Below are 14,970 nucleotides of genomic sequence, written 5' to 3' on the forward strand. Positions count from 1 at the left end.
GAAAATATTCCGCGCAAGGCATGTTCTTGAATAGTGCCGATTCGTTTCGAGAAAGTTAATTACTGGTTCGCATAGCTAAAAAACAGGATCTTGCACTTTTCATGCATTAAAAGTATAAGGATACAAAACATATTATACCACAGTGCAGAATTGAAAGCTCATAGAAAGTTCCCAGCGGATTCGCATTTACGCCTTAAATTTCATCTCTTTCTATTTGGGATTCAAAAGTCGTTTAACGGCAAATCAAATGCAAATAAAAATATGAAAAACTAAAAACATGCTTGCTGAAGGGGAAAATATTGCTAATTTAGGTAAGCAACGCCTCATTATTGAAAGAAAAAAATTAAAACAAAAAATAAAAGCTTAGCCAATGGGATTCAATCAAACGTCGCCTTCCTATAACAGCGCTACCTCATCACTGGCTCGGTATAGACCGCCTCGACGCTTTGGACACTGAGGTGCCAGAGCTCCTGCGACGCTCCGCGAGACTCCTGGCTCGACTCTGTCGACGAGCTATTGTCAGAGGAGCGTCGAGCATCCACTTGTCCGCATTGTCGCCCGCACGGTCGCGAAAAGTGTTGATGGCGTGGACCTTGGTCGTCTCTGGTAGCACCGTCCACGCCAGCGCGCCGAATGCCACAAGTAGCAGGGACGTTGAGACGAGCAAGGTGCTTTGGATGCTGCCAGACTCGACTGCGTCAAAGACGGGGGTCACGATGGCCCCCAGACGTCCGCACATGTAGCCGAAGGATATGCCGCAGCCCCTTAGCACAGTCGGATACATCTCGACCGTGATGACGTAGAGGCTTATGACGGCCAAGTCCACGGCCAGTAGTTCCGCAACAATAACCGCCGTCCCAAAGCGAGAAGTCAAAATGTCACGGCTGCCTGCAGAGTATGAGTTTTTGAGCATCGCTCCCAAGATAACAGCAAAAACAAAAAAAAGTGTTTTCTGGATGTCGAATTTGATAGGTCTGCACATTATTAATGATTGTTGTCTGAAATTCCTCTGATTGACTGCAAACATAATAACCATGATAACAAAACAAAGACAGTGAATATCCTGTTCGACAAACGCGTGGCGCCTTCTGGCGAAGTTGACACAAAATACCTAAGCACAGCATTTTCGTGCGGTTCTCGCCAGGGAGCAGCAACCGTACCTCCAGCCTAAAGCCCCTCTCTCCAGCCTAGTGTTCCAGGGAGCATATACAGCAACACTACTCCAGCCTCGACTTACAGCGCCAAGTGCGTATTATAAACGGAAAAGGCACAATGAAATGAACATGCAGCAACGTAATAAGCAGCAGTAAAAATACTTTCGCATCACTGCATCTAAGCGGATATAAGTGCACCCCTGAAATTTTTCATTTCTTGGAGTTAAACAATTGACACACTTACTGGGCAAGAAGTACGTAACTGCGGCGCGGGTGGCCAGCATGGTGCCAAGTATGAGCATGCTGAACGCTGTTGACAGGCGTCGCCCCTTGGTGCTAAGCAGGAACACATTGGCGGCCACTGCTGGTATCGCGAGAGCGACCAGTGCGTGGTAGACGACGCGGTTCTCGCGGCTCTCTCTCAACCGGTAGGAGAAGCTGTTCGCCAAGAACCAGCAGCCGTAAACCACCAACGTCTCGTTGCGAAGAGCTGGGTTCGTGAAGAGTTCTGCCGGCGACGCTTCCCTCAGTGTCTCGCCCGCGACTGTGCTTGCCAGTGCCCTCGCTTTTTCAGCTTCCTCCATGACGATGTCCAGCCGCCTAGCAACCAGCATCATGTCCATGCCGTTCATCTCGGCCGCTGAGACCACGACGTCCGCGGCTCGCGTGATCCGGAACGTCGCTAAAAGCCAACAGGGCGACTCCTCCACGAAGTAGATGGCTCCTATTAGCAGCGCAGTGGGGACCATGCAGACCAGCTGAATCAGGGGCCAGTCATGTATCCACTCGTACACCAGCTCCCCGTAGACGTGGGCCGCCGAAATGCCTCCGGTAATTGCGATACTACAGTAGAGCACGCGACGGGAGGAATCGATGACTTCGAACAGCAGGACAATAGAAATGACGACCATGCTGTCGGCAGACGCAGATATCAAAAAGCGTAGTATGGCGAACATGGGCATCGTCTTGGAGAAGGCGAGCAGGATGCCGGACAGGATGAGGACTGATAGCGAGGCCCCGAGGACAGGACGCCGGCCGAGACGGTCGGCCGCTACACCGACGAAGGGCATGATTAGCAGAGAGCCGGCCATGTAGGAGGCAGTTAGCAGTGACAGGAGCCAGCGCCGCTCGCACACCAGGTCCCACTCGCCCACGATTGAGGTTCTAGTCGACGCCTGCGAGCAGCACGCTACACGTGGCTTACTATAACTCATGCTAGACTATGTGCATGGCCTAAGAGTAGCCTGTCTCACTCGCGGCGCATTCAACTACATCGAGTTCTCCCCTTCAAAGGAGATGACCGAGCTGGCACTGCCTGTCAGCTCGACCATGCTATGTGGCCTCGTGACGTCGCATAACCCGCCGGCAACAGGGCCATTTATAAACCTACACTAGCCACACTAGTGTTGTAAAAACCATTAGATGTATTGGAGATTTGCTACACAGGTGTAGCTGCATAGTGTAGGTTAAAAACATGGTGGTTTCACCGCGCTAACACAAAGAACGAAAATAAAGACAACACCACGGAGCGTTCTTTGTGTTAGCGCGGTGAAAAAACTATGAATAACCAACTAGGCCCGATTCTCGCCATTTTAAATCTAATACCATAGTTCAAGGCTGTCTCCTGCCAACGTCAGTCAGGAGCATGCATTGTTAGCTTCTTTAAGACGGTACGCCGCGCCGCGGGACGATGCAACTTAGACAGTGCTCTGAAAATAATGACACTATGGGTCAAATATTGCTAACTTCATGAACACTGAAATGTACTTCCCACACACATATTACGGATTTCAAACACTAAGATATATATATATATATATATATATATATATATATATATATATATATATATATATATATATATATATATATATATATATATAATTCCTCCCCATTTAATACAGTAACATTATCGAAATATGTCCGCAACCAATGAATAGAATCCGAACGCACATGAATAAAAAGTGACGGTATGACGTGGTAAATCGCACTGTCCTTTGTATTTGTCGATAACACTGTGCACAGACTCTATTGGCTATCTAGTGGGAACGTATGTATATGGGTGTGTTCAGATAAGAACGGTAATCGTGGTCCCATTACTATATTTTGTTTTCACTGAAATTTTTATATTTGGTGGACAAATGTCTTGACAAAAACGAACGTACCTGAATTATTTAATATACAGCGTAGCTGTCTCGGAAAAAAACTCGTATACCACAAGAGGTGGAAAACGCCGATTTTGCCATTTCAAAAAGTTGCAAGTTTCGACACTTGCTGCTTCCGCACTAAGACCTTGTCATCTATTTCTTTTTACTCACTAAATGTATACAGTCTTTGCTTTTGCAGAAACTATTAAAAACCCGCTTTGTTCATGCAGTTGATTTACTAAAAATATCGTAAACTTTGCCTCAGGAGCAACGCGCTGGAAAAAAAGTCATTTTCAGCCTTACATATTGGCATGATGACTTAAGTTGTTTGCACTAAACGTTTTTCTCTTTATTATGCGGGTTGCATTCTTAATTTCTCACAAAAATTTGGAGCTGTAGATTTTTTGATGTGTAGAGTTAAAGAATTACTTTTCGCTTGCCTCGTCAGAAATACACCCCTAAGCGTAGCCGAATTCGAGCAAGAAGCATACTCAATAGAAGGGAACCTAGACGCCCGGACTCGATAGTCCGGCCTACCCTCCAAGCGAACAACTCAAAACGCCTCAGAAGGCCTCTCTAAGTGTTCTCTACAAACTCCCACGCCGCAGCTACAAGTGCAGATACCCTCCGTGAGATTATCCGTGAAGTGGTTCCAGAAGAGCTTCACCCATTCCTCCCATCGCCAACGCAGCCGAAGGTTGCATCGCTCACGGACGTCATCCGCGAGGAGATGCAGCAAGCATTAGGCGTTGCTCAAGCGACGGTTCCGACAGCTCCAACGCCAGAAGCAACAGATAATGAACTACGCTGCTCCATTACTCCGTCCTGCACCCCGACGCTACCCTCCAAGCTCCCTTCATCATCTTCATCATCATCATTATCATCATCAGCTTGACTATACCCACTGCAGGGCGAAGGCCTCTCCCATATTTCTCCAATTAACCCGGTTCTGTGCTAGCTGCATCCACTTGACCCCTGCCAACTTCTTAACCTCATCCGCCCACCTAACTTTATGTCGCCCCTTGCTACGCCTTCCTTTTCTTGGACACCAGTTTGTTACCCTAACTGCTCGCGTCCAAGCCCCCTTGGACGCGAACAAACTTCACCTGAACACCGCCCCTTTCTCCTCGCCTGCCAAGCATACGCACGACCTTCAAGCTGCAGGAAGTGCGACGCCTGGAGAAATGCGAACCGCCTACTGTGCTTCTGCTGCGGTGACGCCGGCCACGTTCAACGTCATTGTCAATACAGACGCATTGGCCTGCGCGGTTTTACCATCGACGTCCCGCGACCCCTCCCTGGCACACGGCCACAAGAACTCGAACACTACTTGCGCAGGGCAGAGTCTCTAACCGTCGGTACCACTCCCCATCACCGTACAACACCCGATTGGCGCCGCCAGGCCGCACTTACGTCCGAAGAAGGTCTCCTAGCCCCTATAGGAAGAACTAAGACAGCAACTTTTGGAAGTTACGTTGCTACACGACGAACTAACGAAGTTCCTCCGCACCGATGACGAGTGACGGCGCTGCAACATTTACACCACAGCTACGCAGGACGACAGCATCTACGACGACGTGGCTACAATGCAAGCGGACAACACCACCCAGTCAAGTGACAACGGTGGGCTCAGCCTGCGATCTCAGTACACGACAGATCCGAGATCGGACGCCAAGGCCCACGCGCAATGCAAGGACACAAACAGATGTCCTTGAAGTGGATATCGACGGTCGTACGGCTACTGCCTTAGTAGACACCGGAGCTGACTATTCTGTCATCAGTGGAACGTTCGCCGCTCTGTTCATGCAAAATGACGACCACTTAGGGTGGCCAACTCATCCGCAACGCTGGCGGTAGCCTTATTACGCCATCGGGGCAACGCACCGCAATGGTTACATTAAATGGACGAACCTACCCTACCAGCTTCGTCGTCCTACAGAAATGCTCGCACGATGTGATCTTGGGCATGGATTTTCTGAATGAACATCGGGCGATCATCGACCTCCGATCTAAGCTCATCAAGCTCTCGACGGTTAAAGAAATACCTGCTATGACGACTTCGACGCATCACGTTGCTCTCAGCGTCCTCGACGGAAAAGTGACCATACCGCCCCGATAAAGCGTGATCGTCTGTCTGGGCACAAGAGAAATCGCCATCGACGAAGGCGTCGTCGAAAGAAACACTCAGTTGGTACTAGACAGAGAACTTGGCATCGCAAGAGCTATCTTCCATTTCCGAAATGAAGCTCAGTTATAGGTAACCAACTTCACTGACGAATACCGGCATGTCAACAAGGACACAACGGTCGCCTTCCTCGACTAGTTAGCCGACATCTGAGGCCTCTTCGCCCTCCCCGACGATCCCGCTAATGACAAAACTGGCCAAGGTCAGCATTCAATCTTCGATATCGGCCCTGCACTACCACGGAGGAGACAAACCAAGATTCGCAGTCTTCTTGAAACCTACTGCGAGTGCTTTTCGCCAGTATCGAAGATGCGAAAGATGCCGTTAGCAAAGTACCGCAATATCGCAGAGAATGCGCCCGGCCTCTCCGTCAGACCATTTTGTGTATAGCCGCGAAAACGCCAAGCCATCCGGGAGCAAGCCGATGAAATGCTTCGTAATGACGTCATCCAGCCATCGAACAGCCCATAGGTGGCTCCTATCGTTCTGATGAAGAAGAAATACTCGAACACTTCGTTTCTGCGCTGATTACCGCCCCTTGAACAGCATGACTGAGAAGGATGCCTGCCCGCGACCCCGCATCGACGACACACTGGATCGGCTCGGCAACACTAAGTAATTCTCGTCGATGGATCTGAAGAGCGGGTCCTGGCAAATCGAGGTAGACGAAAGAGACCGCGAGAAAACCGCGTTCATCACTCTAGACTACCTCTTCGAGTTCAAGGTAAAGCCATTAGGCCTCTGTCCTGCACCAGCGACGTTCAAGCGATTAGCGGATACCGTGCGCTGGCTGGCTTGAAGTGGCAAATTTGTCTGGTGTACGTAAACAACGTCGTTGGTTTCTCATCAAACTTTGAAAAACATCTGAAAAGGCTTCGGACAGTGCTCAAATTATCAGGGCTAACACGGAAACCATAGAAATGCCAGTTTGCCTACGAGCAGCTGCTCTTCCTGTGCCATTTTGTTAGCAAGGAAGGAGTTCGCCCAGACCCGCAGAAAACAACTGCGATCGCACAGTTCCCCCAGCCTACCGATAAAACGGCTGTGCGCAGATTTGTTGAGCTATGTACTACCGGCGATTTCTCAGGAACTTTTTGTGCAACCGCGTAACAACTGACTCAGCTTACAAAGGCTGACGTACCTTTTAAATGGGAAGCGCCGCGAGTACAAGTCTTCAACGAACTTAAGCGCCACCTATAGTCCCCTCCTGTCCTAGGCCACTTTGATGAAAACGCTAAGACTTAAATTCACACCGATGCAAGTAGTGTCAGCCTAGGCGCCGTTCTCGTCCACAAGAGTGGTAGAAAGGAGAAAGCTATCGCGTACGCCAGCAAAACTCTCTCAAAAGCCGAAGCCAATTACTCGACGACTGAGAAGCAGTGGCTCGCGATCACCTGGACCACTTCGAAGTTCCGCCTTTACATATACGACAGACCACTCAAGGTGGTATGCGATTACGCACTCTGCTGGTTCGCCAATTTGAAAGACCCCTTTCGACCACCTTGCACGATGGAGCCTATGTCTTCAGGAATTTAACATTTCTGTAGTCCACAATCTGCCCGCGAGAATTCCGACACATACTTCTTACCCCGAGCATCGGTCGACGTCCCGACAGAAGACGGCAAAGACGCCTTCTTGGGACCGGTAAGCGCCATCGCACAACAGCAGCGATTAGACCCTAATCTGAAAGACCTAGCCGATTACCTGGAAGCCAAGACCGCTTCTCCCCCTGCTGTGTTCAGGCTTCATTTGTCGTCTTTCGCGTTAAGCAATGACGTCCTTGTGAAAAACTTCGCACCCAACAGGACCGCGCAGCTTCTTGTTGTGCATAAAGCCTCCGGCAGAAAATTTCGCAGGGTTTGCACGATCAGCCCACAGCTGAAAGTCCCAGGTTAGCGCGCACGTTATTGCGAACCAAGGAGAAGTACTACTGACTGCGGTTGGTTGCTGACGTCGCCCTCAACGTGAAAACATGCCATGAGTGTCAGAGACGCTAGACATCCCCGATCAGACCTGCTGGGCTGCTCAACCCTATACCACTCCCGAATAGGCCATTTCAGCACACTGGGATGTATGTCATCGGCCCCTTTCATTATTCATCTTCGGGTAACAAGTGGATCATCGTGGCCACTGAATACCTTACCTGCTACGCCGAAGAGAAAACCCTGCTGCCTAATGGCATAGCGGTGGAAGTCGCCAAGTTCTTCGTCGAACGCATTCTCCTCCTCAAGTGCTCATCACGGACAAGGGATCATCATTTACGGCGGAGGTTACTCAGGCTATCTTGCCTTGTCAGATGGAAGGAAGGATGCACTACGTGCAATCCTCCTGTGAGGGTACAGACCTCAACCTGCGACCATCATCATCCTACGGCTACCCCAGGCAAGGCCTCCCTTGAACTACAGTCAAACGAGCCACCGGAGGACATCTGCCTACCAGCCGCAGACGCACGACTTACAGAACGTGTTAACAAACCCATCGCAGACATGATCGTCATTCACGTCGACGCAGAACATAAGACCAGAACACAACCCTGCCCTACGTGATCTTTGCGTATAACACAGCCGTCGAGGAGCTGAAGCCATATTACACGCGTTAAAGTATAGGTGATGTTAAAACGTTTTAGCATTTATGTTTGCTTTTCTCTGTTTATTTTGAAGCATGAAGGCGATGTCTTCTAAAGAGGGGAGTAATGCGCAAAACATTCTTCTTTATTTGTTCTTTTTCGACAGCCGCCAGCATGCGGCATTATCACTGATTGTAGCGCGCAGGCCGATTCCTGTACTCTTTGTTCACGCTCATTGTCTCGGGACACCTCATTTCATTTGTCGCCGAAGATTCTTCGAGTTGTATCTCAAAATATTCCAGCCACGCACGTGTCCTTCTAAAATGTTCCAGGGTACGCAAGTCACCGCTCTCGGTTTTACATAAATCTTTCTTCGCCGCCTTTAAATTGAGCGCTGAAGAGTCGAACGGGCATTCTTAGTTCGGCGACCGGCGAGCACGTTTGTGTTTATCGCCGCCGCCAATTCTCTTAGTTCTTTTACGGGACGCAAGTCAGAACAATAAAACGTTTAATTCAAGTGCAACGCCGGCGTCTTCATTCGTGTCTACTGGGACTGTCACCACTATACTTGACAATACAACTGAGCTTTTTTTTAATATATCACTACATATATACTACACCTATATAAATTAAGCCTAAGTGGTAAGTATAAAATGTCGCTGATAAAATCAAATAGATGCTTCCCTCACTGTGCAATCTAAATCAAGCTTTGGAAGTTCCCTACAACACGAGAAATTGAAATACTTGGCTTTATATTTCCAGTTAATTTCTCTTTTCGCGTATAAATAATGGTTTCAATAGACTAGAACATCGCTTGACGGTATTGATAATAGACTTACCAACATATACAGAGACATAAGAACAAAAGCAAAACCCGCCCGCGCAAGATAATTCAGAAGATCAAAAGTGTAAAGTGACTAATTAGGGAAGGTTATTTCAGCGTGATATTAAAGAAAAAGTTCCATCTAAATGCATTCGTTCATATTTCTGGTTTTGTTCGTGAAACATACATAAGTTGCAGAGATTTTCTGCGTATGGTGTATAGAATTTTGGACATTAGTATATGCGTGCTGATTTGTACAAATCCTTGGGTGTTATTTGCACGTACTACTGTTTATATTTTTGCGTTGTACTCTACTACTGCAACCTATGCATAAAATGAACATATATATGATATGTAAGTAAAGCTTGCCTGTTTTAATATGTGTGATTATTAGTAGAAACACTGATTCCATTTACAGATCTCTATATTTGAACTATGTTCGTTCCCAATGATTCACTTTTGTATCATGTTTTGCCGCTGCACGCTCCTATCAAAGAGGGCTAGGGCCTCAGCCACCCTGCTTACAAAGCAGCTATTACTCCTTGTTCTCGCATTTTTTCTGCACCAAGAGGAATGTGAAATAAAGTGAATGTGAATATCAAATGAAGCAACTGAGATGCCAGTTCTTACTTAGCGGCGAGACTATTTTCATGTTAGTATCAAACACGAATGCTTTTACGAACTGAACATCATCCTGCTTTAGATTGTCAAGGTTCTAGGCTGATTAGGACAGTGACGTGGGTCAGTTTATCGATTTGAGAATGCGAAAGAAAGCCCGAAACTGTTTACAATAAATGAGCCAAAGTCTTCTACTGCAAGGACTTTGACGTGACAGGGTTTCCTTTGACGGTGTTCGCATGACACAAAGAATTTAGGCATTAGGAATTCAGGAGCACCACCTTCGACTTCTAAGTAGGAGTGTTAGAAGCAAAGTTTGATTATTAACTACTAAAAAACAAACAAATTCTAAATCAGCATGGTATGCATATGGCGTCAAACATATAGTGAGCGCTCTGGCATTTTATCTTGATATATGCTAGCACCCGATTTTACGATATCATGCTCTTCGTCTCGAAGTAGTGTAAACGCCTATTTCAATAGCCTTGTCCCCTTTAACCATTAATTAAATTATAGTTTTAAGGCAAGAGCTCAACGCTTTTTTTTTTAACCGTGATCAGGTGTACGCAGTAGGGGAAACAAGCACTAACTCACATTGACGCATTGAATCGTTACGTTTGAAACGTTCCGTCCAACAAAAAAAAAATTGCAAGGCTTCAACGCTGCTGAACCAAATATTGAGCGAAAGCATTAGCTGCGGGTGACCGAGCGTTCTTCTTCTTCTTCTTTTTTTCCTCTTCCTCTGCCCGCATATAAAGCCCCGCTTTAACCAAGCCGTATGAACGTGCCTTAATGGCCTATGGGGGCAACGTGAATGCCGCGGTTCTAACAGGCTGATTCTGACATAACCGTCCCTTTTGAAGCGAGAGACCCAAGCTGACAGCACCTGGCAGCCCACGTGGGGTTTGACGTCACTGTGTCACGTGGGTAAGACGTGGCTACCGGCCGCGCTACGCTGAAGGCTCGAAACCTAGAGTAGTATTGCTTTCGCAATAAAACTAGATTTACATAGGTGACTGAGATAGCGAGTAGTGCTTACAGCGTATTCCCAGCCGGCGTCGCAGGGCACAGTCCTGCGGCTATAGTTAGCTGAGATCGCCTCTCGCATAACGAAAGGAGGCTCGTAGCGGTAGCATTGGTTGTACGACCCGTCCTCCTCGACCGGTATGCTGCCGTTTTTCCACGTCTCCGGCGGCAGGTTGGCGTACGCTGCGGGGGCGCGGCACCAGTGGTCTACAGGCCTTGCCAGGTTCGTCGAAGCTTCGGCGTGCACGACAGTGCAGAACACCGCCAGCTGGGTGCAGATCAGGATGAGCCTTTGGAACATACCATGTCCGAAGATAAGGATGCGGTCCAGCGGTGACACGGTGGCGTCGAAGGCGATGGCTCCAACGGGAGCTGGGTGCAGCGAATTGGGATTGGTGTCCCCCCTTAGTTCTGAGGACGACAATGTGGTAATGGAGAACACGCGTGGCCTGGACCCTGGGGACAAGGGTGATGTGGCAGACAGGACACCCGTGGTGGCCTTCACTGATTCACCAGGGTCATTGGACTGTCCGAGGGCAGTGCCACTTCCTTTTGTCACCTTACTTTGGCGATCACGCTTGACAGTGGAGGGCCTCCTGCCTTTCTTCTTCGCCATATTCAAACGCTTCGGAAGGCCAAGATCAGTAATCCCTTTTGCAGATTGAACCTCGTATAAGCGGGCGTGTCAGCAGGTCGAGTATTATTTCTTCTTTCTCGTTGGGAGATGCACGTTCCTTCAGGGGTCCAGAATGCGACTAACAACCACCTGAATTTGGCAGAGCAGCAATATAAAAATACATACAAAAGGCATATTATGGGCGACACAAAATGTATTCAGTAATAAGAAATTTGTGCCGATATTTTTTGTAAAAGCAAATGTTTGTTACGGGGATGGGTTTTCTAGCAAGATGAGCTTGAAACGGGTGAAGACAGGGAACGGCCGATGTCAGGCTAATTGTAGACCGAGTTCTCGTGCTTCGACCTGGTTTCGTTCTATACAGCGCGCACCACCGCGACACAGTGACACGCTGCGTAATCGGCGTAAGGGTATATAAAAGCGGGAACCCGGCAAAATGTAACGATTAGTCTTAATGTGCGTAGTTGTAAATTTTAAGACGCTTCATTTCAAGATGCTGAGAACTTAAGCAGCAATGTGCTTTTAATTCTAGCTGCTTGGACCGAGGCGTGTGTCTCGGTATACCTTAATGCAGGAGAACAGCTACTATACGCACTATAACTGATTGGAATAATTTACCTAAGTAGCTACTAAACAGTACTGATTCCATTGACCGTTTGAATTACTGATTTTATTTTCTTGTGAATTAGTAATTACTCAAATTGATATTTGTGTTATATTCCTTCTCACTGCTTAAACTATACTGACGGTTCATTTGTACATTTACTCTTAACTTTTTGTTTTGGAAATTGTTTGGTTACAAGACCGAGTGTCCTTTTTGCCCATTTTGTTATCACAGCTGGTAGATTGCACTGCTATTGTGCACGCAATTAATTTCGTCCTTTTGTTCTTACGTCTGCTAATGTAATTAATCTGTACTTTGTATGCCCCTCCTGCCTGGGCTGCAACGAGGCCTGCAGTATTGTATAAATAAATAAATAAAGAAACAAATAAATAAATAAATAAATAAATAAATAAATAAATAAATAAATAAATAAATAAATAAATAAATAAATAAATAAATAAATTATTAAATAAATAAATGAAATTCTAACAAAACTTGATATATTTCCGATGTTTCCAGCTTAGGTGGCACCGACGTCCATTTCTGTCACAAACCGTCTGGCTGAGGCTAAGAGACACGATTAAGCACGAAACGGATGCTAGAGGGCTCCTGAAACGCTCGAAACAAGATCATTTATAAGTTTGTGCTCTAATCCTTGCTAAACCAATATTAACTCCATGCGGGACCACATATGCGTGTTGTTCAATGTTTTGATCTCACCCATTTGCAAGGACCAGCACAAAGGGGGCTTTCATTAAAGCTACCTTCGTACGCTATTCACTGCGCCACATTTGAACAGATCTGAATGTGCTCCGTCAGCCATGTGTTCATACTGCAATGGACTTGAGACTATTGATCTATTGTACCTCTCTTCTCGCTGTCTTGCCTCCCTCCGACAACTCTTCTTTGAAATTCCTTGCAAAAGTTTCCATCTTCCACTATTACAAATTTACTCTTGTTTAGCTCCACTCAGCTGGGCTCCAGCAGTGGAACGGTTCGCTCCGCACTACACAAATGTATTAGCGTTTCTGGAAGAATATCTCCCGTCAATTTACAATTCAGTCGAAGTTAATCGCTTGTTAAATCAGTAGGGCCTTTTTGCCTCTTATTGTATATAATTTTATATAATGTGCATTTTATAAAACAATGTATATAATTTAATCGTATCACACAGTAGATTTCCAGTTCAGGTTGTTACATGTGTGGCCAATCCCCCCTCGTGTGCATGTGCCATTATCTGAGGACACAACAGAAAATATACTTTTGGGCACTCACGGTGAAAACGGAAGCCGTATCGTGTGCGACGTAGAGTCCTCGCCTGTTACTGGCGTGTGGATTTAAAACGTTTTTTTTTATTTATTTATTGTGCTGTTCACATGTACCACGTGTTCAAAGGAAGGTATGTTTTGCGGATGCAATTAACGAGAGCATAGAAAGATCGGGCTCTATATTGTTGTCGGCCTCTTGAAAAGTGGCACACGTCCACCATTGGGTATTAACCAATGTGTAGCGTCGTACACAAAGCCAGTTTTCTCTTCCTTCTTCACACCTGTTCTCCACGAAATTCCCGTCGGCATGGCCGGCGACGTGTAGTCGGCGGAAGGGAGAAGGACGAACTCGGAGCAACAGACGAAAGCTAACTTTATGTAACAGTAAAATCAACAGTATACAGAAACTTATTAATAAAAAGAAGCCATCTACACTTTTACGAAAAAGACTGGCTTAAACCTGAGCGCAGCTCGACGAGCTGGTAAGCTAAACAACACAAGAATCCAGGGTAAGACGATAGGAAGAAGATGTATGGCTACAGAGTATGAAAAGGAATCAATAATAAATAAAAAATGCCACCTGCCAATGAATGGGTGATATAAACGAACAAATTCTCATGTGAGCGCAAATACCAGAAGGTTGTATGATATTTTGGTGACGCAGTGACTACATATCATGGTAACGACGACCGCAAGATATGGGGGAGGTTTAGCGAAAGCAGTGTACGCAAAAAAATAAAAAAGGCAGGAATTGTTTATACGGCCCCCATGACATATACCAAGGGCGGTTGTTTAAAAAAGCAGTCCACACGTTTCATTCAGTGCCCTCCGCAGTTGGTTATCGAGTTCACCCTCTCTCGCACTTCTCAAATCAGCCAAACGAAGTGTCAACTAATAATTTAGTTACCTTGAAGGCTATATGCAAGGCTGGAATTCGTCAAGTTACGGTGCCTCTAGTTGCCTTGCGCCTGATTCTGGTGGCAAGGTATGCAGAGATAAACAGCATGGTGAAGTACTTGAAGCTTTCATGGTTGCAATAATGTTAACCCTTATTGTTCGTAAGCCCTGCACCGCGTAAGCTAAAGTGAGCCTTCTTAAATGAGGATGTACACACTAAGCAAGTCACACATGCTTGAAAAAACAGGTTAGTGCCCTCCGCAGTTGGTTATCGAGTTCACCCTCTCTCGCACTTCTCAAATCAGCCAAACGAAGTGTCAACTAATAATTTAGTTACCTTGAAGGCTATATGCAAGGCTGGAATTCGTCAAGTTACGGTGCCTCTAGTTGCCTTGCGCCTGATTCTGGTGGCAAGGTATGCAGAGATAAACAGCATGGTGAAGTACTTGAAGCTTTCATGGTTGCAATAATGTTAACCCTTATTGTTCGTAAGCCCTGCACCGCGTAAGCTAAAGTGAGCCTTCTTAAATGAGGATGTACACACTAAGCAAGTCACACATGCTTGAAAAAACAGGTTGTAGAGTTTATTATCGGAATGAGTAGCGCATTTTCTTAGCGAAAAAAAAACAGAAAAAAGACGATTTATAGTGGTAAAATATATGTTTAGAATGTAAAAAATAACCAATCAGCAATATTGGCATCAACAAATAGCGGTCGAAAAAAAACTGAATCATTTGGCACGCGACTTCGTAAGTTGAGGTCCACTTCAGCGGCGAATCAATGGCAACGCCACCGAATCGAGACCCTGGGTTTAAAAAGTTCAAGTCCAACAATAAGCCAAAAATACTCTTTGCCGTTAGCTGTAGAGCTGACGCTCCGCAACCCAATATGAATGTCTTTCCATCCATGATGACTTTGTGATGTCCAGCGAGAGCCGATTCGGAAATCATTAGAGCCTAGAGTGTAACGCACTCGTCGTAATGGCTGGCCTCGAGGAAGTTCTCGTTGAAGAAATGCAGCAGCTTCCTGAGAAAGCGAAGGCGCG

The 14,970-nt window shown here is 46.5% G+C and overlaps 1 protein-coding gene across 1 annotated transcript; it reads right to left on the bottom strand.

Annotated features, from left to right (window-relative positions):
- Positions 1–415: 415 nt before the first annotated feature.
- LOC146179109 (solute carrier family 22 member 7-like) lies at positions 416–11,135 on the bottom strand. Its single transcript, XM_084580112.1, has 3 exons — positions 10,533–11,135; positions 1,393–2,329; positions 416–888 (listed from the first exon to the last, which is right to left on the bottom strand). The coding sequence occupies exons 1-3, from the start codon at positions 11,133–11,135 to the stop codon at positions 416–418; spliced, it is 2,013 nt and encodes a 670-aa protein (XP_084436238.1).
- Positions 11,136–14,970: the final 3,835 nt, after the last annotated feature.

This window comes from Amblyomma maculatum, chromosome 9, assembly GCF_055883805.1.
Source record: "Amblyomma maculatum isolate TAMU_Amacu chromosome 9, ASM5588380v1, whole genome shotgun sequence".
Taxonomy (NCBI): Eukaryota; Metazoa; Arthropoda; class Arachnida; order Ixodida; family Ixodidae; genus Amblyomma; species Amblyomma maculatum.

Coding starts and splice junctions, on each gene's coding strand:
- LOC146179109 (XM_084580112.1), bottom strand. CDS start 11,135: ATGGCGAAGAAGAAAGGCAGGAGGCCCTCCACTGTCAAGCGTGATCGC. Junction 2,330..10,532: donor ACGCCGGCTGGGAATACGCT/GTAAGCACTACT, acceptor TGCTGCTCGCAG/GCGTCGACTAGAACCTCAAT. Junction 889..1,392: donor GTACTTCTTGCCCAGTAAGT/GTGTCAATTGTT, acceptor CATACTCTGCAG/GCAGCCGTGACATTTTGACT.